This window comes from Drosophila miranda, assembly GCF_003369915.1.
Source record: "Drosophila miranda strain MSH22 chromosome Y unlocalized genomic scaffold, D.miranda_PacBio2.1 Contig_Y1_pilon, whole genome shotgun sequence".
Classification (NCBI taxonomy): Eukaryota; Metazoa; Arthropoda; class Insecta; order Diptera; family Drosophilidae; genus Drosophila; species Drosophila miranda.
The window spans coordinates 53390412-53417503 of record NW_022881603.1 but is presented as its reverse complement, the minus strand read 5'-3'; the positions used below and the strand labels follow the sequence as shown (position 1 = coordinate 53417503).

Here is a 27092-nt window from a genome sequence, read left to right as displayed (position 1 = left end):
GATCACATCACGTATTCGGGAAGGGTATGGTAAAATATCATGTGAGAATGTTATAGCAGTGTAAGACAGTACGTATATAGTATAAATTATTGACAGACGATCGGAGAAACGCGGCTGATCCTGTGCAGCTGGACATATACATATTCAGTTTATCGCGTTAAAAACTTTACATTAATCACGTCTGTCCCCTTTCTACTTACTCTTTCCGAAGTGTTGTCATTTGCTGATTTCACTTTTGCAGCTGCACCAACACAAAGAACTTTAGTAGAGGATTCGGTGTGCAACTCAGAGCCAATTTTGTTCGGCAATTTCCTAGGCTCCAGCTCTCTCAGTCTCCAAATTCCAGATGTTCCCACAGACAGAAAGAAGAACAGGGCTGAAAGGTTTATAAATATAAATTCACTCAAAGAAAAAATGAGAAGTCGAAACAGTTTTCGAATCGCGAATGAAGATAATCCCATTATTATTTTTCTTTTAAAACTAGTAATAATGTCGTTGGACTCCCTTTCCTTTGTGACACACTTTATTCTCAAATTCCAGAGTGATACGAGTACTTTTTTTTTACCAGTGTTATAGTATATACATATGTGAGCTCCAAGAGAAGGGGGAATAAAATTCCACTCCAGACTCCGTATACTCTGTGATTTCGACTGGTTTCCGTAAAAATGGTTTACGCCATTCTGTCAACCGATGTCATAGTAAGACTTTGGGTCGAGCTTCAGCTTGGACAAACAATGAAGTTGTTTGTCAATTGCTTGGGCAAATACTCGTACTCAGGTGGAAAAACAAATACCAGAATGGGGAAGAGGTTAAGATGGGAGACAAGAAAATATCAAATAAAGGGCCAATTAAGGAAGGTGATTGTGCGATTCTGTTTATCTTATCAACGACAAATTTTGGCCCCAGGGTCGTCATTTACAATCCTCAATTTGTTTGCATACTAAAGCAACATTAGCCGAAGAGCTACCTACAAAAGAGAAGACGATGTTTCCTGATTCCCAATTCGTAGGCTATTGATAAACAATCAGTGGGGGAATATTCAAATTAGCCAGGTCTCAAGTGTGATTAGCCGATTTCTCACACATTTCAAGCATCAAAGCAGACAGCAGACAGAACGGAACAGAACAGAACAGAACACAACAGAGCGGAGAAGACGTTGAGCTGACGGCTGGAGGGATCAGATCCCACAGAAGAAGCCGCCTTGAAATTTACGAAAAGAGCCTCCTATAAATCGCAAGATTTCAGCACTGCCCAGGGCTTTATCTAAAGCTCCATTCGGAACAGTATTCAAAGAATAAAGCGTAACCAAGTGATTGCTAATTGATATTGATGTGTCGATTATTTTATGATTATTCGTTATTCGTTAAATTTTGATATACCAAAAGGCGAGCGAGATCGAACACCAAACTTTATTCAAATTTGTAGATCACTTTGAACAATCAAGCCACTCCCTGAGTACTTCTCAGGCCTTGTCTTACCTTGTTTTCAGTTGGATTGTTATAATTTAATAACTGCACGGGAGGGCAAATTAAATCTGTAGTTCGGGTACCACAAAAACCACTTAAAGACGCTTTCTTTAATTGCCCCCAAAACGAAGATTTGGTTTTTATTTTTCGAGAAACCTGTGGGGTAGCTTTCGGCTGCGGATGTGGCTGTGACTGTGGCTCTGACTGTGGCTCTGCCTCCAGCTGCTGGCCAGCTCCATGGACAGACAGTCATTTGTGTGAAAATCATCGTAGCATGAAGCGTTGTCAAATACCGTTTGTTGCGGGGGTCGGTCCACTCTCATGCTTTTTTTTCGGCCATTTCAAGGTCTGTACAGAAACCGTCTGTTGGGTCAGACCTCCCTCCATTGACCAGAGCAGAGCTCTAACAATGCGGGTTCTGGCATCATTTTCATAGAAACGGCATTAGAAGTTACTCATACGCAGCGTGGGTTGGATAAGATTAACGAAAGCCCACATAGACATAGCTCATCCTCCCCATTCTCACTTGACTCTTTGCAGACAGCAGAATGAGCTCTAACAACTGCGGTTTCATCGATCCGCAGGGCCAGTTGAGCGCAGCCCTCGCTAATCGGGACATACGGGAATTCCACACTGCCCTGGACAGCGGTGCCCAGGCCAATCGCCAGGACGATCGAATGCCTCTCAGGTGGGCTCCTGCATTCAGCTGCTGCTCGAGTACGGATCCTCTCCGAATTTGGTGGATCAGGGCGAGTTCACGCCTCTCCACCATGTGCTGAAGAATAGAAAGATTGAGGCAGGCACTAAGCTGGAGCTGATCCGACTTTTCCTGAAACAACCACAGTTGGACATTGACAGCTATCGGAACGGGCAGGTACGCCAGATGCTGAGGGATCAGTATCCGGAACTGCCGTTGCCGGAGCTGCGCGAGGCCGGAGCAGAGATCGACTGCGAGCGACTCCTCCGCACGCTGCGGGACGGAGACGAGAACCAGTTCGAGCAACAGTTCGCGGAGTACCACAAGAACGTCAGCGGAAACGAAGACAACCAATGCAATGCCAACCAGGAGGAGTATCAGTCCCTGCTGGCGGAAAGTATCAAGCGGGGCAAGCAGCGACCCTTTGAGGCCATCCTCGAGACGGGCATCAACATTAATCCTTCAAAATTGAGCGACATCAGCCCCGTGGAGTTGGCCGTAATCTGGGGCAGCCACAGGGCGCTAGAGAAGCTGTTGAAGCATCCGCAGCTGAGGCTGACATCGCATTCCAAGCTGCTGAACGCGGTTATCAGTCGCCTGGGTGAGCAGCCGCTGGACGCCTTCTGTGACCACCAGCGCTGCTTCCAGCTGCTGCTCGAGAGCGATCGTGTGGACATCAATGAGGCGGACAAGGCTGGCCTGGTGCCACTCTCCTATGCGGTCAAGTATCGCAACACAAAGGTGGCACAGGAGCTTCTACGGCAGGGAGCGTACATTGGGGCGAGAAGCGCGTTCGGAGATCTTCCCATACAGGAGATGGACCCGAAAGTGCTGGAGGAGCACTTCGATTCCTGCATCACCACCAACGGGGAGAAGCCCGGTGACCAGAGTTTCGAGATCATCATCAGCTACGAGAATCTGATGAGACGCCAGCGAGAGCCCGGGCAGTCGGACAAGCGGAGCATTGGCCATCTTCACAAATTGGAGGACGAGATGACTCCAATCGCATACATCGCCGATTCCAAGGAGCTGCGTTACCTGCTGCAGCACCCGCTAATCTCGAGTTTCCTCTTCCTCAAGTGGCACCGCCTCTCGGTGATCTTCTATCTGAACTTTCTACTTTACTCTCTCTTCACTGCCTCCATTATCACGCATACGCTCCTTAAGTTCCACGAAAGCGACCACACGGGCCTGACTGCCCTCTTCGGCCTGTTCTCTTGGATAGGGATTGTGTATCTCATGATCCGAGAGGTCATACAGCTTGCCATGTCGCCGCTGCTGTACTTCAGGTCCATCACGAACCTGATGGAGGTGGCTCTCATTGTCTTGTCGATCCTAACCTGCATGGAAGCCAGCTACGGCAAGGAGAGGCAGCGCATACTGGCCGTCTTCACCATTCTGCTGGTGTCCGTGGAGGTCTGCCTGCTGGTTGGCTCCCTGCCAGTACTCTCAATTTCGACGCACATGCTCATGCTGCGCGCCGTCTCCAGCAGCTTCATCAAGAGCTTTGCTCTATACTCGATCTTTGTGCTTACGTTTAGTCTGTGCTTCTACATACTGTTTGGCAAGCCCCAGGTGGATTCCTCCTCTCCGAAGGACAGCACGCCAGAGCCAGCAAAGGAGGGAGAAGATGATGGTCACTTAAACACATTCTCCGTGCCCATTGAGGCGCTCATCAAGACGATTGTGATTCTCACGGGAGAATTTGATGCCAGTGACATAAAGTTTGACAGCGTCTACACTTACCTGATCTTCCTGCTCTTTATGTTCTTCATGACCATTGTGCTGTTCAATCTCCTGAATGGTCTGGCTGTCAGCGATACTCAGGTGGGTTTATATTTCCTTTTCTTCCTCGGCTTTATCCAACTGTTTTCTCCCCTCTCTTTTCCCACAGGCCATCAAGGCCCAGGCGGAACTGAACGGCGCCATTGTCCGCACCAATCTGCTGACCCGCTACGAGCAAGTTCTCACTGGCCGAGATGGACACGCTCAGACCTCATCGTCCCAGTTGAACAAAGGCATTCGGTTCGCTCGAGGAAGACCATGAGCTAGTCACCGGTTCAATCGTAATTTTCTTCATGCTTTTCTTGAGTTTCACGCCCTCGTGGCTTTTCCCACACTTGGGACCCCACTAGGCAGAAAAGCGAAAGGAGAGAAAATCTTCACTGATGAATCGCCTGATCGGATCGAATGGGCTGTTATATACTCACAACACATACTCATTGGCCGCATTTGCGAATCGCTGGGCTGTGAACAAGCTTGAATTGAAAGAGTGTCGGCACTTCGGTGTGCCAAAGATACATATCTTTACCCCTTGAATCAGCTCGTGTTGATTTTTCTGCCGTGCATTGCACTTTTGAGCTCAGGGCCTAAACGAGAGTCACACACCACACACATGCACATTATTATCATTATCATCATCATTATGATAATGACTGTGAGCGAACGAATGCTGATGAAGCCTCATTGTCAATGTCGAAAGTTATGGGATTGGTTAAGGAAACCCAAGGTGGGATATGAAATATGAATGCTCCGGCTGCATTGTGAAGAGCACGACTGCGCCGAGGGACTCCAGCGGGGAGACCGCTGGCCCGGGGGTAAGTTATGTCCTGGGGGGAAGGGGAGTCTGGGCTGCTACCGCTCACCCATCTGAATCCCCCATCGGAGGGAAGGTGGGGGTGAGCGTGACCTATTGGACCCATTGGGCGGGACAGCAGAGGACTGGTGTGGATTTGGCCTAGGAAGGGCATCGCATTGAGTCTATTCTTGTCGGCGGAACCTTCGGGGGGACCTGCAGCCCCGGCTGCTGCTGCTGCTGCTGGTCGGTAAAGACGAAGGATCCCATGGATCCGAAAATACCCCGCGAGCGGGTGAATGGGGAACGTGGATTGTTAATAGTTGGATTCATCTTATTCCAGCACCTGTGAGGAAATATTCGTTCATGGGCTTTGTTTTGTATTTGTATTTTTATTTACTTTATGTTCCCTGTGCTTTCGATATTTGCTGCCGTTCTCTGTGTTGTGCCGCTCTCTTCAGATATTCGTACTGAATGATTTCCAGAGCCAGTTCTGAACGGCTCCAAGTGATAGTTCAGGGCCCACTTCGATGTTGTGTTTCGAATCACAGGTCAGGTGACGTACTTTCCCTGGGCAGAGCTGCGACTTGCAATAGTTGATCGGCTTTGTTGGTTTGGGATAGGACTTGCGATAAATACCATGCCACCATACTCCTTGGTGTGGCCGAAATGTTGGCTACCATTCTGGGATTAAGGAGTTAAGGGTTAATGGTTAAGGAGAGTGGGGGAGGGGGGGTATATTTTTCCTTGGCTTTACATCTTCCTTAAGCTGCTGTTTTGTGTCACAGCCAACCTGTCATTTGTACATTGAATTGCTGCTCGAGAGGTCTCTTTGGAGTCCTCTGTTCCCCGTGTACAAATTTACATAAAATCACAGGAAGCACTTAGGATTAATAGGGGGCACTCATCCCCCTCTACTCCCTCTCCCCCTTTTGGTGGTGTCATGGGTTAAGCATTTGCTGTGTTCGGCATTCAATTTGTGGCTTGATTTCTTACCTTTTATGATGCGCCATACGGCTGTAATCCATGTAGGACATGCACTTTGTTTATCCATTCAAAGGCGCTAAAGAGGGTAGTCCTGTAATCCAAAAGGGCATCCAGTATATCCAGTATATACGGCTTTAATCCATGTAGGACATGCACTTTGTTTATCCATTCAAAGGCGCTAAAAAGGGTAGTCCTGTAATCCAAAAGGGCATCCAGTATATTCAGAGCGAAGGTTAATCCATTCGATGGAGCGCTCAAGCAGACCAGCCAGGCGGTTGACCAGAAGCTTAACGAGGCTTAAAATTTCCAAGAGGCCGCCAGCCGGCAAGTGTCATTGCAGTCCCTCCAGTCGACTCCACTCCAGTCCAGTTTTTTCCCAAACTGTGCGACGTGAATAACTTTGATGATTTCTTGGCCCAAAGGCGCCCACACAATATAAATACTCCTCCCTTTTTGGTCAGTCGTTACATTTACGAATAACGGGCGAGTTTTTCTACTCAAATCAAATATTAAAATTAAAAAACGAAACAGTTATTGGTTGATGTCCTTCAGCTTCTCTGGATCAGTCTACTCAAGCCAAATCAAATATTAAAATTAAAAAACGAAACAGTTATTGGTTGATGTCCTTCAGCTTCTCTGCATCCGTCTTGGCGGCCCACAAGCGGCACAATTTTTTTATAGTCATCGCTGCACATGACTATCGCCCTCAAATACTCGGCCGGCACCCCAGTTTCCTCTGATAGTCTTAACATGGTCACTTTTTTTCCTTAAAAACGGCAGCAATTTTTTGCATTGTCTTCGAATTCCTTAAAACCATACCTCTTATTGCTGTGTAATGTTGGTTCATTACGTGGTTTCCCAAGGTGCTCAACCTTCCAATCATTTTGCCGCATAGTTTGCACTTGCAGCCATGCACGGGGGGCGAAGCCTTAGGGGAAATCGGTGTTTTCAAATTGTCCTTTCCACTTTCAGTACTAAGAATGTCTTCAGTAAACATGTCTGGAGAATTAAGAAGTTATTATTTGTATTTTTTTTAAATTTTACTTATTTACTTAGTTAAGTCCGGATCCTCCCGAACCTCCTGCTCCTGCTTCTCCTCCACGTGGTGCACTGGCTCAGACGAATCATATATTTCATCAGAAATAGTACACTCCATATCATTGACTGTATAATCAGATATTGTGAATATTGTCAGAAATGTTGTCAATATTCTCCTCAATATCGTGAGTTGTGGCCGACTCCTCCGGATGACCGTGCATATTGTTGTCAATATCCTCAATATCCTGAGTTGTGGCCGACTCCTTCGTATCACCGTGCATATTGTCAATATCCTCTATATCCTGAGTTGTGGCCGACTCCTCCGTATCACCGTTCATATTGTTGTCAATATCCTCAATATCCTGAGATATCATCAGAACAGAAATATTCTGCACCGGAGTAACAGGCTCAGCATACTTCGCGTGCGTCGTCCCCGCTGAATGGAATACATTATTAGAAGAATATAATATAAATGTAACTAATTTACTTACCCTTACGTTGATGGTCCAGAAAAAAAAAGTACAAATTAATCACTCCTGCTGCACTTATGTCGCAAACTTGGGCTCCACCGAACGACAACGTCATGTTGGCAATTTCCTGTGCTTTCGGGCTTTGCACTTTCCGGCCTTGCAGATGGTCCCAGTATATCCCGTATAATACATTAACAAGGGCACTGTCCACCCCGTCAATTCTTACACCTCCCAAATTAATGTACATTTTTGTCTTATTTTGTGTTCTTTATTTATGTTTTAAATAACGGGGCATGTATGGTTTTGGTATTTACTCATCGATAGTATTATAAGAAATACCAATGTACTCGATATGCCAACACACATTTATTCGAACACGACGATCAAGAAGGAAGAACGTTTACAGGTATTTTGTTGCTATACGATACGGACCGATAAATATCACATAATTCCGCGTCTAGTTTCCTGATTTCAACATGTATAAAAATAAAAATAAAATAATTGTAAGGCAACATATATTAACCCTAACCGATCGAGATATTATACTGCAATTAGTTTTATGCGATATTATACTGCGATATGATACTGCGATAGGTTTTATGCGATATTATACTGCGATAAGTCTGAGGCGAGTGTTTCGACGATCGACAAAAATAGAGAAAAGAGTGAAATAAGTTAATAAGAGTAACCTAAGAACCGCGCCAAGATGGATAAAAAGATAGATTCAGAAATGCATAAATTGTCGTGTTTCGATGAGGACATAAATGAACTCAATCTGTTCGAGCCGTATCAGGACATAGAGGAAGATATGTTCGAGCCGTCGCAATTGTTGTGTTTCGATGAGGACATAAATGAACTCAATCTGTTCGAGCCGTATCAGGACAAAGAGGCAGAGGAACATCTGCCGTGTGGACCGCTGGACCGGCTGGTTAGTACATTGCCTATGGATGTTGACGACGACGACACTGATGGTGAGTAGATTGTGGCAATTACATTGGAGCAGGTGAATCAGATTTTTCTTCCTCCAGGTATCGTCGGTAACGACGATCTGGTCAACGATATTGGTCGCCTTCAAGCGAGCAATGAATTGCACAAAGGTACAGGCCCCCGAAAATCTGGTAACGGACGCATTGGAAGAACTGAAAATGCAAGGAAACATAATGAATGGACGCATTAACATGACTGTAAATTTACAGAAACTAAGCGACTCAGAATTTTCCATTTACATGGATGAGTATCACATGCCGTGGTACCAATATGCAAAAAAAGGACCGGTACATAAATGGAAAATTCTTGCAGTCGCTGCAATCCCAATTAACGGGAATGAAATTCATTATTTGTATTTCCACATTTGTCCCGTTTCCAAAACATCTGCACTAGGCAGGAATGCGGTCAAGGAAGGACTCGATTTAGTATTGAGGTGGGTTGAGAGTGGGGGCTTGTCAAGTCAACTGTTGGCAGTTGGATCCGACCACTGCTTGGAAAATTTCATGCCGTGCAAAAGTGTAAGGGGAAAATTCCCCATATTGTGGGATCTGCCCCACCTCAAAAAGGTTATCCTTAAAAATGATATACATGAGGATGTGTTGTTGTCAAATATGTATGTCAAGGAATACAGGAAAGAAAATTACAAGAGTATCTTTGAGGCTACGAAGTCGGTAGACAACTTGCACGACTACCTAATGTCTGAAAAAGTTAAAGAAATCATTAAAAATGAAATAATGAACTTATTACGCGCTGTTGAAAAACATTTCGAATTTAGAAACGAACCAATATGTTTTAACAACATGAACAGCAATACCTTCGAGGAACGTGGCAAGCATTTATCAACAATTTTTATAAACATAATGAAAGTATCGTTTAAAGAAGATTTCAACAGAAACCCAGTATGTTATGCTACAACTGTAGTGTTCATGGCTCTCCAAATAATGGACCAAAAAATTAAATTATTAAATAAGACGTTAGAAAATATTTTGTAGTATGTAGTATAATTATATTAATTTTAATAATAATAACAATAATAATAATAATAATAATTTGTTTTTTATTTTATTTATTTTATGTAGTATGTATTATACATGTACTATATATAATTAATGTATTTTCAGCTGTAGAATGTAGAATATTTTCAGCCTGTACAAGATTTTCAGCTGTAGAATGTAGAATATTTCAGCCTGTACAAGATTTTCAGCTGTAGAAGCCTGTACAAGATTTTCAGCTGTAGAATGTAGAATATTTTCAGCCTGTACAAGATTTTCAGCTGTAGAATGTAGAATTTTTCAGCCTGTACAAGATTTTCAGCTGTAGAAGCCTGTACAAGATTTTTAGCTGTAGTGTTCAATTTTTGTTTGTTGTTTGATTGATTTTTGAATTGATTGTTGTTGTTTGATTGAAGGCTTGATCCACCGGTGACCAGGGACGCAGGATGGCTCTAAGCTATAGTATTTATTGTACGAGTAATAATCAACTAGCACAGCACTAGCATTTAACCCGTATTCAGAGCAGACTGTAAGTTTAAGTTAGTCTGAAATTGTTTTTATTAACATACGAATAATGAAATTGAACAAAACCCTTAATAATTTGTTGTCAGTAAGTTAGTAGTATATAATGGTTATAAAGACAGTAAATATTGTATAAACGAATATCTTTACTGTATGTACCATTTTGTACCAGAGTAAATATTTTGTAATTGCAAATGTTAGATTCATGCATTCTTGAATTTTCATTTCTTTTTCTTTTCGTTATAATAGTTTTATTATCTTTAATTGGTTTTCTGTTTTCTGTTTCGTTTTGTTTTTTTTTGCATTTGATATGATTCGGTTCAAAATGTGTGTGTTGTTTACGCACATATTATGGTTAATGGCTCTTAATCTTGTTCGTTACTCTTTTATTACCCTTTTTGTATATCTTTTGTTTTATAAATTAATCTTTAGCTAAGCTGAGGAGCGTAGCGTATCGGATCAAATCAATCAAAAGTTGATGGGTCTAAGGGGCTAGCTAACGAGGCAGTCAATGGCAATGGCAATGGAAATCCAAATGGAAATTTATGCAAACCATGCGGCAAAACTAAAAAAAACGAGGGGGAACGTTGTGAGTTGCTGCGGACACCGCAACTCTACAGTTATACCCGATACTAAGTCAGTATGGCTCTCCTCCGGCAGACGCTGCTAATATTAAACGACACGACAAAGAGTGCGTGCGAGAGAGACAGAAAATCAGTCTGAGCGTGACGTCGGGCGCTGCGTAGCCAGTGCAAATTGATTTGTTCCTTTTGGCTATAAAAATTATCTGATCTGGTCCAGATTCAGCAATCTGATAGATATGGTCGTTATCTATGATTCTGCGTTTTAAGTTTTCACGAATGTGCAATATTGTGGATGCAACAGATTTTCGTCCTTTGTGGGGGCGGAAGGGGGTGGGGCGAAATTCTGAGATATACGTTTTATAGTGAGATCTAACAGAAGTGAACGGCGGATACTAAATTTGGTTACTCTAGCCTCTGAGATTTGTGGATGCCACAGATTTTCGTCCTTTGCGGGGGCGGAAGGGGGTGTGGCGAAAGTTTGACACAAAACGGTCAAGGTCCGATATCACAGGAGTGTGGATACCAAATTTGGTTGCTCTAGCTCTTATGGGTTCTCAGATCCTTAAACTCATATTTTGCAATTGGGAAAACCGACCATGAAACCTGTGTGTTAGAGAGAGACAGAGCGAGAAAGAATGAAATTGGTTTCTTGATTCTGGCTATAATAATTATACGATCTGGTTCAGATTTTGCACTCCAGAACATATAGTCATCCTCTACGATTCTGCGTTTTTGGTTTTATCGTATCTTTAAAATTGTGGATGCCACAGATTTTCGCCCTTTATGGGAGCGGGGCAAAGTTTTGAAATTTTCTTGTAGCAGTGACATATCCTAGAAGTCTGGATCCAAAACATCGTTGCTATAGCTCTTATAGTCTTTGAGCACTAGGCGCTGAAGGGGACGGACAGACGGACGGACGGACAGACGGACAGACAGACATGGCTCAATCGACTCGGCTATTGATGCTGATCAAGAATATATATAGTTTATGGGGTCGGAAACGATTCCTTCTGGACGTTACACACATCCACTTTTACCAAAAATCTAATATACCCCAATACTCATTTTGAGTATCGGGTATAATAATGCCCGATAAATAATAAAGCACAGTTTGCCAAAAAACAGACTTTATGGACAAGCAATTTAGTTTAGTGATAACTCTGCTCTCCTCCTCCCACGCAGCTAGAGGGTCTCTCGATCTGATCACATCACGTATTCGGGAAGGGTATGGTAAAATATCATGTGAGAAAGTTATAGCAGTGTAAGACAGTACGTATATAGTATAAATTATTGACGGACGATCGGAGAAACGCGGCTGATCCTGTGCAGCTGGACATATACATATTCAGTTTATTGCGTTAAAAACTTTACATTAATCACGTCTGTCCCCCTTCTACTTACTCTTTCCGAAGTGTTGTCATTTGCTGATTTCACTTTTGCAGCTGCACCAACACAAAGAACTTTAGTAGAGGATTCGGTGTGCAACTCAGAGCCAATTTTGTTGGGCAATTTCCTAGGCTCCAGCTCTCTCAGTCTCCAAATTCCAGATGTTCCCACAGACAGAAAGAAGAACAGGGCTGAAAGGTTTATAAATATAAATTCACTCAAAGAAAAAATGAGAAGTCGAAACAGTTTTCGAATCGCGAATGAAGACAATCTCATTATTATTTTTCTTTTAAAACTAGTAATAATGTCGTTGGACTCCCTTTCCTTTGTGACACACTTTATTCTCAAATTCCAGAGTGATACGAGTACTTTTTTTTTTACCAGTGTTATAGTATATACATATGTGAGCTCCAAGAGAAGGGGGAATAAAATTCCACTCCAGACTCCGTATACTCTGTGATTTCGACTGGTTTCCGTAGATGAAGCAAATGTTTAAGAGTTTAAGGGCAATTTGTGTTTTCCGAAGCTTTTCGCAATAAGTATAGATTACCTTGACTACATCAATATTTCTGAAAGTAGTGCTCTTAATTGCTAGGGTCAGATGCGACTGAGAGAGGAGTTGCTCACTTTTGAAATCGTTTGCTGTTAAGTTTTCTGTTAATTATTGTGATATTACGCCATTCTGTCAACCGATGTCTTAGTAAGACTTTGGGTCGAGCTTCAGCTTGGACAAACAATGAAGTTGTTTGTCAATTGCTTGGGCAAATACTCGTACTCAGGTGGAAAAACAAATACCAGAATGGGGAAGAGGTTAAGATGGGAGACAAGAAAATATCAAATAAAGGGCCAATTAAGGAAGGTGATTGTGCGATTCTGTTTATCTTATCAACGACAAATTTTGACCCCAGGGACGTCATTTACAATCCTCAATTTGTTTGCATACTAAAGCAACATTAGCCGAAGAGCTACCTACAAAAGAGAAGACGATGTTTCCTGATTCCCAATTCGTAGGCTATTGATAAACAATCAGTGGCGGAATATTCAAATTAGCCAGGTCTCATGTGTGATTAGCCGATTTCTCACACATTTCAAGCATCAAAGCAGACAGCAGACAGAACGGAACAGAACAGAACAGAACACAACAGAGCGGAGAAGACGTTGAGCTGACGGCTAGAGGGATCAGATCCCACAGAAGAAGCCGCCTTGAAATTTACGAAAAGAGCCGCCTATAAATCGCAAGATGTAAGCACTGCCCAGGGCTTTATCTAAAGCTCCATTCGGAACAGTATTCAAATCATAAAGCGTAACCAATTGATTGCTAATTGATATTGATGTGTCGATTATTTTATGATTATTCTTTATGATCGTAAATTTTTGATATACCAAAAGGCGAGTGAGATCGAACACCAAACTTGATTCAAATTTGTAGATCACTTTGAACAATCAAGCCACTCCCTGAGTACTTCTCAGGCCTTGTCTTACCTTGTCTTCAGTTGGATTGTTATAATTTAATAACTACACGGGAGGGCAAATTAAGTCTGTAGTTCGTGTACCGCAAAAACCACTTAAAGACGCTTTCTTTAATTGCCCCCAAAACGAAGATTTGGTTTTTATTTTTCGAGAAACCTGTGGGGTAGCTTTCGGCTGCGGATGTGGCTGTGACTGTGGCTCTGACTGTGGCTCTGCCTCCAGCTGCTGGCCAGCTCCATGGCCAGACAGTCATTTGTGTGAAAATCATCGTAGCATGAAGCGTTGTCAAATACCGTTTGTTGCGGGGGTCGGTCCACTCTCATGCTTTTGTTTCGGCCATTTCAAGGTCTGTACAGAAACCGTCTGTTGGGTCAGACCTCCCTCCATTGACCAGAGCAGAGCTCTAACAATGCGGGTTCTGGCATCATTTTCATAGAAACGGCATTAGAAGTTACTCATACGCAGCGTGGGTTGGAGAAGATTAACGAAAGCCCACATAGACATAGCTCATCCTCCCCATTCTCACTTGACTCTTTGCAGACAGCAGAATGAGCTCTAACAACTGCGGTTTCATCGATCCGCAGGGCCAGTTGAGCGCAGCCCTCGCTAATCGGGACATACGGGAATTCCACACTGCCCTGGACAGCGGTGCCCAGACCAATCGCCAGGACGATCGAATGCCTCTCAGGTGGGCTCCTGCATTCAGCTGCTGCTCGATTACGGAGCCTCTCCGAATTTGGTGGATCAGGGCGAGTTCAAGCCCCTCCACCATGTGCTGAAGAAAAGAAAGATTGAGGCAGGCACTAAGCTGGAGCTGATTCGACTTTTCCTGAAACAACCACAGTTGGACATTGACAGCTATCGGAACGGGCAGGTACGCCAGATGCTGAGGGATCAGTATCCGGAACTGCCGTTGCCGGAGCTGCGCGAGGCCGGAGCAGAGATCGACTGCGAGCGACTCCTCCGCACGCTGCGGGACGGAGACGAGAACCAGTTCGAGCAACAGTTCGCGGAGTACCACCAGAACGTCAGCGGAAACGCAGACAACTAATGCAATGCCAACCAGGAGGAGTATCAGTCCCTGCTGGCGGAGAGTATCAAGCGGGGCAAGCAGCGAGCCTTTGAGGCCATCCTCGAGACGGGCATCAACATTAATCCTTCAAAATTGAGCGACATCAGCCCCGTGGAGTTGGCCGTAATCTGGGGCAACCACAGGGCGCTAGAGAAGCTGTTGAAGCATCCGCAGCTGATGCTGACATCGCATTCCAAGCTGCTGAACGCGGTTATCAGTCGCCTGGGTTAGCAGCCGCTGGACGACTTCTGTGACCACCAGCGCTGCTTCCAGCTGCTGCTCGAGAGCGATCGTGTGGACATCAATGAGGCGGGCAAGGCTGGCCTGGTGCCACTCTCCTATGCGGTCAAGTATCGCAACACAAAGGTGACACAGGAGCTTCTACGGCAGGGAGCGTACATCGGGGCGAGAAGCGCGTTCGGAGATCTTCCCATACAGGAGATGGACCCGAAAGTGCTGGAGGAGCACTTCGATTCCTGCATCACCACCAACGGGGAGAAGCCCGGTGACCAGAGTTTCGAGATCATCATCAACTACAAGAATCTGATGAGACGCCAGCGAGAGCCCGGGCAGTCGGACAAGCGGAGCATTGGCCATCCTCACCAATTGGAGGACGAGATGACTCCAATCGCATACATCGCCGATTCCAAGGAGCTGCGTTACCTGCTGCAGCACCAGCTAATCTCGAGTTTCCTCTTCCTCAAGTGGCACCGCCTCTCGGTGATCTTCTATCTGAACTTTCTACTTTACTCTCTCTTCACTGCCTCCATTATCACGCATACGCTCCTTAAGTTCCACGAAAGCGACCACACGGGCCTGACTGCCCTCTTCGGCCTGTTCTCTTGGATAGGGATTGTGTATCTCATGATCCGAGAGGTCATACAGCTTGCCATGTCGCCGCTGCTGTACTTCAGTTCCATCACGAACCTGATGGAGGTGGCTCTCATTGTCTTGTCCATCCTAACCTGCATGGAAGCCAGCTACGACAAGGAGACGCAGCGCATACTGGCCGTCTTCACCATTCTGCTGGTGTCCGTGGAGTTCTGCCTGCTGGTTGACTCCCTGCCAGTACTCTCAATTTCGACGCACATGCTCATGCTGCGCGCCGTCTCCAGCAGCTTCATCAAGAGCTTTGCTCTCTACTCGATCTTTGTGCTTACGTTTAGTCTGTGCTTCTACATACTGTTTGGCAAGCCCCAGGTGGATTCCTCCTCTCCGAAGGACAGCACGCCAGAGCCAGCAAAGGAGGGAGAAGATGATGGTCACTTCAACACATTCTCCGTGCCCATCGAGGCGCTCATCAAGACGATTGTGATGCTCACGGGAGAATTTGATGCCGGTGACATAAAGTTTGACAGCGTCTACACTTACCTGATCTTCCTGCTCTTTGTGTTCTTCATGACCATTGTGCTGTTCAATCTCCTGAATGGTCTGGCTGTCAGCGATACTCAGGTGGGTTTATATTTCCTTTTCTTCCTCGGCTTTATCCAACTGTTTTCTCCCCTCTCTTTTCCCGTAGGCCCACAGGCGCCATTGTCCGCACCAATCTGCTGACCCGCTACGAGCAAGTTCTCACTGGCCGAGATGGACACGCTCAGACCTCATCGTCCCAGTTGAACAAAGGCAGTCGGTTCGCTCGAGGAAGACCATGAGCTAGTCACCGGTTCAATCGTAATTTTCTTCATGCTTTTCTTGAGTTTCACGCCCTCGTGGCTTGGGACCCCACACTTGGGACCCCACTAGGCAGAAAAGCGAAAGGAGAGAAAATCTTCACTGATGAATCGCCTGATCGGATCGGATGGGCTGTTATATACTCACAACACATACTCATTGGCCGCATTTGCGAATCGCTGGTCTGTGAACAAGCTTGAATTGAAAGAGTGTCGGCACTTCGGTGTGCCAAAGATACATATCTTTACCCTTGAATCAGCTCGTGTTGATTTTTCTGCCGTGCATTGCACTTTTGAGCTCAGGTCCTAAACGAGAGTCACACACCACACACATGCACATTATTATCATTATCATCATCATTATGATAATGACTGTGAGCGAACGAATGCTGATGAAGCCTCATTGTCAATGTCGAAAGTTATGGGATTGGTTAAGGAAACCCAAGGTGGGATATGAAAAGTATTGCGTTCTGCTCTGGCATAGGATCCCAGCTTTAATATAAGGGGGATTCCCCTTCCAAGCAACGATGCGACAATCAACGGACATTGATTAACAACTGTAGATATGCATCTACAGTGGGTACACAGCAAGGCAGGCGCGATTAGATACAGGCCAGAGCCGAGCAGCGTAGACACCCATTACCCTGCCACCCTCCGAGGGAAACAGAGAGCGATGAAGGGGGATCTGTGTGTGCGTATCCAATGAATTCATATTTCATTCTAGAACGCAGTTGTCTGCGTTAGTTGGGCACACACACACATAGTACATATATGCTGGCAGCGTTCCCATTCAATCTACTCGACGGCTGATGCACGCCAGTAGCCCCCGCTGGAAACTTCCGCAGATTCTGGAACGCAGAGGATGCGGGCTATCGGCGACAGGGGAATACTACTAAGCAGAAAGAGAAGGCGAGTTCATATTATTGCCAATTTAATGCAAGAAAAATAAAGAGAGTGGAGTGGGCGATGCCAAAGGCGGAAGAAAGAAAGGCCGTAAACCAAAAGAAGAAGGCCTGTCTCGCTCTCTCTCGTGGGAATTGACTTTGAATTTCGAATATTTCGGTATCTATTTTCATTGCGGCCAAAAACGGAGAGACGATTCCGTGTATTGCGATGCTGGCATCGCCCAAATGGAAGTGCAAACATCTCTGAGGGGAGGGGTGGAGTGTCGGGCGTGTGGCCGTGTGTCTTCTGTCAGTGTGTGATTGGATACTGCTTGCTGCTTTCTGCTCGATGGCTGCCCCTAGAGCACGAGGTGCAGGCGTATCTGGAACACCAGCTGCTCGACGGTCTTCTTCAGGAGCGCCGCCAGGGACAGGATGAATCCCAGGAGGCTTAAAGAGAAAAGCCAGGGCGTGGTCATGAGCACGGCAAGGAAGACGAGCGTCTCGTCGCCCCGGGCATTGGCTATGCGCCACAGCAACTGGCGCTGGATGGTGCGCAGCGTGAACTTGCTTCGAGCCAACGGTTTCGTTGAAGCCCACGGTCTTCTCGACCAGCCAGAACACCGCGCAGCACAGCAGTTGCAGCACCAGCAGCACGACCTTGACCACAGCGGTCTCCAAGACGAGGTGGTACAAGGCCACCATGCGCTGACGGTGCTCCGGCTGCATTGTGGAGAGCACGACTGCCCTGGTGGACTCCAGCGGGGAGACCCTGGGGGAAGGGCCGTCGGAGAGCTCCTCCCACTCCGAGTCCGACGCGGTGCGCTCTATCGAGCTGAACTCTTTCTGGCTGACCGGTCTGGCTCTGACAGGAGCACGACTCCTCCTCTTGGTCCTCCTCGGTGGGCATCGAGTAGTCGCCCTCGTAGCGGCAGTCGGAATACTCTTCGTGGGGGTCGTCGTAGTAGTCTCCGCGGCTGTCCGGAGAAGCGCCGCCTGTCCAGAGGGAGCTCAACAAGGGCGGTGGTCCCATCGAAGCCGTCTGTGGCACAGCATTGAATCTGCAGGGGAGCCGGGGGTAAGTTATGTCCTGGGGGGAAGGGGAGTCTGGGCTGCTGCCGCTCACCCATCTGAATCCCCCATCGGAGGGAAGGTGGGGGGTGAGCGTGACCTATTGGACCCATTGAGCGGGACAGCAGAGGACTGGTGTGGATTTGGCCTAGGAAGGGCATCGCATTGAGTCCATTCTTGTCGGTGGAACCTTCGGGGGGGACCTGCAGCCCCGGCTGCTGCTGCTGCTGCTGCTGGTCGGTAAAGACGAAGGATCCCATGGATCCGAAAATACCCCGCGAGCGGGTGAATCCCCATTCACGTGGATTGTTAATAGTTGGATTCATCTTATTCCAGCACCTGTGAGGAAATATTCGTTCATGGGCTTTGTTTTGTATTTGTATTTTTATTTACTTTATGTTCCCTGTGCTTTCGATATTTGCTACCGTTCTCTGTGTTGTGCCGCTCTCTCCAGATATTCGTACTGAATGATTTCCAGAGCCAGTTCTGAACGGCTCCAAGTGATAGTTCAGGGCCCACTTCGATGTTGTGTTTCGAATCACAGGTCAGGTGACGTACTTTCCCTGGGCAGAGCTGCGACTTGCAATAGTTGATCGGCCTTGTTGGTTTGGGATAGGACTTGCGATAAATACCATGCCACCATACTCCTTGGTGTGGCCGAAATGTTGGCTACCATTCTGCGATTAAGGAGTTAAGGGTTAATGGTTAAGGAGAGTGGGGGAGGGGGGGTATATTTTTCCTTGGCTTTACATCTTCCTTAAGCTGCTGTTTTGTGTCACAGCCAACCTGTCATTTGTACATTGAATTGCTGCTCGAGAGGTCTCTTTGGAGTCCTCTGTTCCCCGTGTACAAATTTACATAAAATCACAGGAAGCACTTAGGATTAATAGGGGGCACTCATCCCCCTCTACTCCCTCTCCCCCTTTTGGTGGTGTCATGGGTTAAGCATTTGCTGTGTTCGGCATTCAATTTGTGGCTTGATTTCTTACCTTTTATGATGCGCTATACGGCTGTAATCCATGTAGGACATGCACTTTGTTTATCCATTCAAAGGCGCTAAAGAGGGTAGTCCTGTAATCCAAAAGGGCATCCAGTATAACCAGAGCGAAGGTTAATTCATTCGATGGAGCGCTCAAGCAGACCAGCCAGGCGGTTGACCAGAAGCTTAACGAGGCTTAAAATTTCCAAGAGGCCGCCAGCCGGCAAGTGTCATTGCAGTCCCTCCAGTCGACTCCACTCCAGTCCAGTTTTTTCCCAAACTGTGCGACGTGAATAACTTTGATGATTTCTTGGCCCAAAGGCGCCCACACAATATAAATACTCCTCCCTTTTTGGTCAGTCGTTACATTTACGAATAACAGGCGAGTTTTTCTACTCAAATCAAATATTAAAACGAGGGGGAACGTTGTGAGTTGCTGCGGACACCGCAACTCTACGGTTATACCCGATACTAAGTCAGTATGGCTCTCCTCCGGCAGACGCCGCTAATATTAAACGACACGACAAAGAGTGCGTGCGAGAGAGACAGAAAATCAGTCTGAGCGTGACGTCGGGCGCTGCGTAGCCACTGCAAATTGATTTGTTCCTATTGGCTATAAAAATGATCTGATCTGATCCAGATTCTGGTCATTATCTATGATTCTGCGTTTTTAGTTTTCTCGAATCTAAAATATTGTGGATGCAACAGATTTTCGTCCTTTGTGGGGGCGGAAGGGGGTAGCGCGAAATTTTGTGATAAACGTTTTATAGTGAGATCTAACAGGAGTGCGGATACCAAGTTTGGTTACTCTAGCCTTAATAGTCTCTGAGATTTGTGAATATCCCCAGATTTACATCCTTTGCGGGGGCGAAAGGGGGTGTGGCGAAATTTTGAAACAAACTCGTCTCGGTCCGATATATTAGGAGTGTGGATACCAAATTTGGTTGCTCTAGCTTTTGTAGTCTCTGAGATCTAGGCGCTAATGTTTTACTCTAAGCAAATCCGCCTATGCTACGTGTGTGTTAGAGAGAGACAGGGCGAGAAAAAATTAAATTGTTTTCTTGATGCTGGCTATACTAATAATACGATCCAATTCAGATTCCGCAGTCTTAAAGATATGGTCATTCTATACAACTCCACGTTTTTGGTTTTCTCGTATCTTTAAAATTGTGGATGCCACAGACTTTCGTCCTTTGTTGGGGCGGAAGTGGGCGGGGCGAAGTTTTAAAATATTTTTGTAGCAGTGACATATCACAGAAATCTGGATCCAAAACATCGTTGCTCTAGCTCTTATAGTCTTTGAGCACTAGGCGCTGAAGGGGACGGACAGACGGACAGACGGACGGACGGACAGACAGACATGGCTCAATCGACTCGGCTATTGATGCTGATCAAGAAAACGGAAACGATTCCTTCTGGTTACTCACATCACCTTTTACCACAAATCTAATATACCCCAATACTCATTTTGAGTATCGGGTATAATTAACGGGAATGAAATTCATTATTTGTATTTCCACATTTGTACCGTTTCCAAAACATCTGCACTAGGCAGGAATGCGGTCAAGGAAGGACTCGATTTAGTATTGAGGGAGGTTTAGAGTGGGGGCTTGTCAAGTCAACTGTTGGCAGTTGGATCCGACCACTGCTTGGCAAATTTCATGCCGTCCCCCATATTGTGGGATCTGCCCCACCTCAAAAAGGTTATCCTAAAAAATGATGTACATGAGGATGTGTTGTTGTCAAATATGTATGTCAAGGAATACAGGAAAGAAAATTACAAGAGTATCTTTGAGGCTACGAAGTCGGTAGACAACTTGCCCGACTACCTAATGTCTGATAAAGTTAAATAAATCATTAAAAATGAAATAATGAACTTATTACGCGCTGTTGAAAAACATTTCGAATTTAGAAACGAACCAATATGTTTTAACAACATGAACAGCAATACCTTCGAGGAACGTGGCAAGCATTTATCAACAATTTTTATAAACAGCGTTTATAAGTATCGTTTAAAGAAGATTTCAACAGAAACCCAGTATATTATGCTACAACTGTAGTGTTCATGGCTCTCCAAATAATGGACCAAAAAATTAAATTATTAAATAAGACGTTAGAAAATATTTTTTAGTATGTAGTATAATTATATTAATTTTAATAATAATAACAATAATAATAATAATAATAATTTGTTTTTTATTTTATTTATTTTATGTAGTATGTATTATACATGAACTATACATAATTAATGTATTTTCAGCTGTAGAATGTAGAATATTTTCAGCCTGTACAAGATTTTCAGCTGTAGAATGTAGAATATTTTAGCCGGTACATGATTTTCAGCTGTAGAAGCCTGTACAAGATTTTCAGCTGTAGAATGTAGAATATTTTCAGCCTGTACAAGATTTTCAGCTGTAGAATGTAGAATATTTCAGCCTGTACAAGATTTTCAGCTGTAGAAGCCTGTACAAGATTTTCACTTGTAGAATGTAGAATATTTTCAGCCTGTACAAGATTTTCTGCTGTAGAAGCCTGTACAAGATTTTTAGCTGTAGTGTTCAATTTTTTTTGTTTGATTGATTTTTGGATTGATTGTTGTTCTTTGATTGATTTTGTTGTTCTGAAGGCTTGATCCACCGGTGACCAGGGACGCAGGATGGCTCTAAGCTATAGTATTTATTGTACGAGTAATAATCAACTAGCACAGCTCTAGCATTTAACACGTATTCAGAGCAGACTGTAAGTTTAAGTTAGTCTGAAATTGTTTTTATTAACCTACGAATAATAAAATTGAACAAAACCCTTAATAATTTGTTGTCAGTAAGTAAGTAGTATATAATGGTTATATAGACAGTAAATATTGTATAAACGAATATCTTTACTGTATGTACCATTTTGTACCAGAGTAAATATTTTGTAATTGCAAATGTTAGATTTATGCATTCTTGAATTTTCATTTCTTTTTTTTTCGTTATAATAGTTTTATTATCTTTAATTGGTTTTCTGTTTTCTGTTTTCGTTTTGTTTTTTTTGCATTTGATATAATTCGGTTCAAAATGTGTGTGTTGTTTACGCACATATTATGGTTAATGGTTCTTAATCGTGTTCGTTACTCTTTTATTACCCTTTTTGTATATCTTTTGTTTTATAAATTAATCTTTAGCTAAGCTGAGGAGCGTAGCGTATCGGATCAAATCAATCAAAAGTTGATGGGTCTAAGGGGCTAGCTAACGAGGCAGTCAATGGCAATGGCAATGGAAATCCAAATGGAAATTTATGCAAACCATGCGGCAAAACTAAAAAAAACGAGGGGGAACGTTGTGAGTTGCTGCGGACACCGCAACTCTACAGTTATACCCGATACTAAGTCAGTATGGCTCTCCTCCGGCAGACGCTGCTAATATTACACGACAGGACAAAGAGTGTGTGCGAGAGAGACAGAAAATCAGTCTGAGCGTGACGTCGGGCGCTGCGTAGCCAGTGCAAATTGATTTGTTCCTTTTGGTTATAAAAATTATCTGATCTGGTCCAGATTCAGCAATCTGATAGATATGGTCGTTATCTATGATTCTGCGTTTTTAGTTTTCTCGAATCTGCAATATTGTGGATGCAACAGATTTTCGTCCTTTGTGGGGGCGGAAGGGGGTGGGGCGAAATTCTGAGATATACGTTTTATAGTGAGATCTAACAGAAGTGAACGGCGGATAACAAATTTGGTTACTCTAGCCTTAATAGTCTCTGAGATTTGTGGATGCCCCAGATTTTCGTCCTTTGCGGGAGCGGAAGGGGGTGTGGCGAAATTTGGACACGAAACGGTCAAGGTCCGATATCACAGGAGTGTGGATACCAAATTTGGTTGCTCTGGCTCTTAAAGGTTCTGACATCCTTGAACTCATATTTTGCAATTGGCAAAACCGACCATGAAACCTGTGTGTTAGAGAGAGACAGAGCGAGAAAGAATGAAATTGTTTTCTTGATTCTGGCTATAATAATTATACGATCTGGTTCAGAATTTGCCCTCTAGAAGATATAGTCATCCTCTACGATTCTGCGTTTTTGGTTTTATCGTATCTTTAAAAATGTGGATGCCACAGATTTTCGTCATTTGTGGGGGCGGGGCGAAGTTTTGAAATATTTTTATAGCAGTGACATATCACAGAAGTCTGGATCCAAGACATCGTTGCTCTAGCTCTTATAGTCTTTGAGCACTAGGCGCTGAAGGGGACGGACAGACGGACGGACGGACAGACGGAGAGACGGACAGACGGACGGACGGACAGACGGACAGACAGACATGGCTCAATCGACTCGGCTATTGATGCTGATTAAGAATATATATACTTTATGGGGTCGGAAACGATGCCTTCTGGACGTTACACACATCCACTTTTACCACAAATCTAATATACCCCAATACTCATTTTGAGTATCGGGTATAAAAACTAAACTAAAAACGCAGAATCGTAGACGAGGGGGAACGTTGTGAATTGCTGCGGACACCGCAACTCTACAGTTATACCCGATACTAAGTCAGTATGGCTCTCCTCCGGCAGACGCCTCTACAGAAAATCAGTCTGAGCGTGGCGTCGGGTGCTGCGTAGCCACTGCAAATTGATTTCTTCCTTTTTGCTATAAAAATTATCTGATCTAAACCATATTCAGCAATCTGATAGATATGGTCGTTATCTATGATTCTGCGTTTTTAGTTTTCTCGAATCTGCAATATTGTGGATGCAACAGATTTTCGTCCTTTGTGGGGGCGGAAGGGGGTGGGGCGAAATTCTGAGATATACGTTTTATAGTGAGATCTAACAGAACTGCGGATACCAAATTTGGTTACTCTAGCCTTAATAGTCTCTGAGATTTGTGGATGCCACAGATTTTTCGTCCTTTGCGGGGGCGGAAGGGGGTGTGGCGAAATTCTGACACAAAACGGTCAAGGTCCGATATCACAGGAGTGTGGATACCAAATTTGGTTGCTCTAGCTCTTATGGGTTCTGAGATCCTTGAACTCATATTTTGCAATTGGCAAAACCGACCATGAAACCTGTGTGTTAGAGAGAGACAGAGCGATAAAGAATGAAATTGTTTTCTTGATTCTGGCTATAATAATTATACGATCTGGTTCAGAATTTGCCCTCTAGAAGAAAAAAGTCATCTTCTATGATTCTGCGTTTGGTTTTCTCGTATCGTCGAAATTGTGGATGCCACAGATTTTCGCCCTTTGTGGGAGCGAAAGTGGGCGGGGCAAAGTTTTGAAATTTTCTTGTAGCAGTGACATATCACAGAAGTCTGGATCCAAAACATCGTTGCTATAGCTCTTATAGTCTTTGAGCACTAGGCGCTGAAGGGGACGGACAGACGGACGGACGGACAGACGGACAGACAGACATGGCTCAATCGACTCGGCTATTGATGCTGATCAAGAATATATATACTTTATGGGGTCGGAAACGATTCCTTCTGGACGTTACACACATCCACTTTTACCACAAATCTAATATACCCCAATACTCATTTTGAGTATCGGGTATAATAATGCCATAAATTGGATAAACAATCCAAGCACAGTTTGCCAAAAAACAGACTTTATGGACAAGCAATTTAGTTTAGTGTTTACTCTGCTCTCCTCCTCCCACGCAGCTAAAGAGTCTCTCGATCTGATCACATCACGTATTCGGGAAGGGTATGGTAAAATATCATGTGAGAATGTTATAGCAGTGTACGTATATAGTATAAATTATTGACAGACGATCGGAGAAACGCGGCTGATCCTGTGCAGCTGGACATATACATATTCAGTTTATCGCGTTAAAAACTTTACATTAATCACGTCTGTCCTTCTTCTACTTACTCTTTCCGAAGTGTTGTCATTTGCTGATTTCACTTTTGCAGCTGCACCAACACAAAGAACTTTAGTAGAGGATTCGGTATGCAACTCAGAGCCAATTTTTTTGGGCAATTTCCTAGGCTCCAGCTCTCTCAGTCTCCAAATTCCAGATGTTCCCACAGACAGAAAGAAGAACAGGGCTGAAAGGCTTATAAATATAAATTCACTCAAAGAAAAAATGAGAAGTCGAAACAGTTTTCGAATCGCGAATGAAGATAATCTCATTATTATTTTTCTTTTAAAACTAGTAATAATGTCGTTGGACTCCCTTTTCCTTTGTGACACACTTTATTCTCAAATTCCAGAGTGATACGAGTACTTTTTTTTTTACCAGTGTTATAGTATATACATATGTGAGCTCCAAGAGAAGGGGGAATAAAATTCCACTCCAGACTCCGTATACTCTGTGATTTCGACTGGTTTCCGTAGATGAAGCAAATGTTTAAGAGTTTATGGGAAATTTGTGTTTTCCGAAGCTTTTCGCAATAAGTATAGATTACCTTGACTACATCAATATTTCTGAAAGTAGTGCTCTTAATTGCTAGGGTCAGATGCGACTGAGAGAGGAGTTGCTCACCTTTGAAATCGTTTGCTGTTAAGTTTTCTGTTAATTATTGTGATATTACGCCATTCTGTCAACCGATGTCTTAGTAAGACTTTGGGTCGAGCTTCAGCTTGGACAAACAATGAAGTTGTTTGTCAATTGCTTGGGCAAATACTCGTACTCAGGTGGAAAAACAAATACCAGAATGGGGAAGAGTTTAAGATGGGAGACAAGAAAATATCAAATAAAGGGCCAATTAAGGAAGGTGATTGTGCGATTCTGTTTATCTTATCAACGACAAATTTTGACCCCAGGGACGTCATTTACAATCCTCAATTTGTTTGCATAGTAAAGCAACATTAGCCGAAGAGCTACCTACAAAAGAGAAGACGATGTTTCCTGATTCCCAATTCGTAGGCTATTGATAAACAATCAGTGGGGGAATATTCAAATTAGCCAGGTCTCATGTGTGATTAGCCGATTTCTCACACGTTTCAAGCATCAAAGCAGACAGCAGACAGAACGGAACAGAACAGAACAGAACACAACAGAGCGGAGAAGACGTTGAGCTGACGGCTGGAGGGATCAGATCCCACAGAAGAAGCCGCCTTGAAATTTACGAAAAGAGCCGCCTATAAATCGCAAGATTTCAGCACTGCCCAGGGCTTTATCTAAAGCTCCATTCGGAACAGTATTCAAAGAATAAAGCGTAACCAATTGATTGCTAATTGATATTGATGTGTCGATTATTTTATGATTATTCTTTATGATCGTTAAATTTTGATATACCAAAAGGCGAGCGAGATCGAACACCAAACTTGATTCAAATTTGTAGATCACTTTGAACAATCAAGCCACTCCCTGAGTACTTCTCAGGCCTTGTCTTACCTTGTCTTCAGTTGGATTGTTATAATTTAATAACTGCACGGGAGGGCAAATTAAGTCTGTAGTTCGGGTACCACAAAAACCACTTAAAGACGCTTTCTTTAATTGCCCCAAAACGAAGATTTGGTTTTTATTTTTCGAGAAACCTGTGGGGTAGCTTTCGGCTGCGGATGTGGCTGTGACTGTGGCTCTGACTGTGGCTCTGCCTCCAGCTGCTGGCCAGCTCCATGGACAGACAATCATTTGTGTGAAAATCATCGTAGCATGAAGCGTTGTCAAATACGGGGGGGTCGTTGTGGGGGTCGGTCCACTCTCATGCTTTTGTTTCGGCCATTTCAAGGTCTGTACTGAAACCGTCTGTTGGGTCAGACCACCCTCCATTGACCAGAGCAGAGCTCTAACAATGCGGGTTCTGGCATCATTTTCATAGAAACGGCATTAGAAGTTACTCATACGCAGCGTGGGTTGGATAAGATTAACGAAAGCCCACATAGACATAGCTCATCCTCCCCATTCTCACTTGACTCTTTGCAGACAGCAGAATGAGCTCTAACAACTGCGGTTTCATCGATCCGCAGGGCCAGTTGAGCGCAGCCCTCGCTAATCGGGACATACGGAAATTCCACACTGCCCTGGACAGCGGTGCCCAGGCCAATCGCCAGGACGATCGAATGCCTCTCAGGTGGGCTCCTGCATTCAGCTGCTGCTCGAGTACGGAGCCTCTCCGAATTTGGTGGATCAGGGCGAGGTCACGCCCCTCCACCATGTGCTGAAGAATAGAAAGATTGAGGCAGGCACTAAGCTGGAGCTGATCCGACTTTTCCTGAAACAACCACAGTTGGACATTGACAGCTATCGGAACGGGCATGTACGCCAGATGCTGAGGGACCAGTATCCGGAACTGCCGTTGCCGGAGCTGCGCG

At 44.5% G+C, this 27092-nt stretch overlaps 2 protein-coding genes across 4 annotated transcripts; one reads left to right on the top strand and one right to left on the bottom strand.

Moving 5' to 3' along the window:
* Positions 1-2166: 2166 nt before the first annotated feature.
* LOC117190422 (transient receptor potential cation channel protein painless-like) lies at positions 2167-15906 on the top strand (the record flags this gene model as incomplete). Its single annotated transcript, XM_033395499.1, has 3 exons — positions 2167-3990; positions 4058-4085; positions 15774-15906. Coding segments are annotated over 3 exons (1977 nt in total), but the record flags the coding sequence as incomplete, so codon positions are not given.
* A 1240-nt stretch (positions 15907-17146) lies between these two features.
* On the bottom strand, positions 17147-18548 carry LOC117190423. Of its 3 annotated transcripts, none has more exons than XM_033395502.1 (3): positions 18265-18548; positions 17927-18210; positions 17147-17861 (listed from the first exon to the last, which is right to left on the bottom strand). In XM_033395502.1, exons 2-3 carry the CDS (start codon positions 18166-18168, stop codon positions 17324-17326), a joined length of 780 nt encoding a protein of 259 aa, XP_033251393.1. In that variant the 5' UTR covers positions 18169-18210; positions 18265-18548; the 3' UTR covers positions 17147-17323. The 3 variants fall into 3 exon arrangements, with proteins under 3 accessions (XP_033251393.1, XP_033251394.1, XP_033251391.1); XM_033395503.1 differs by having other exon boundaries at positions 17927-18197; XM_033395500.1 differs by having other exon boundaries at positions 17927-18548.
* Positions 18549-27092: the final 8544 nt, after the last annotated feature.

Bases quoted from the DNA above. Each gene is read 5' to 3' on its own strand.
- LOC117190423 (XM_033395500.1), bottom strand. From the start codon at position 18,168: ATGGGGATTCACCCGCTCGCGGGGTATTTTCGGATCCATGGGATCCTT. The intron at 17,862-17,926 runs GTGAGCGGCAGC...GCTCCCCTGCAG, and splicing joins CCGATGGGGGATTCAGATGG to ATTCAATGCTGTGCCACAGA.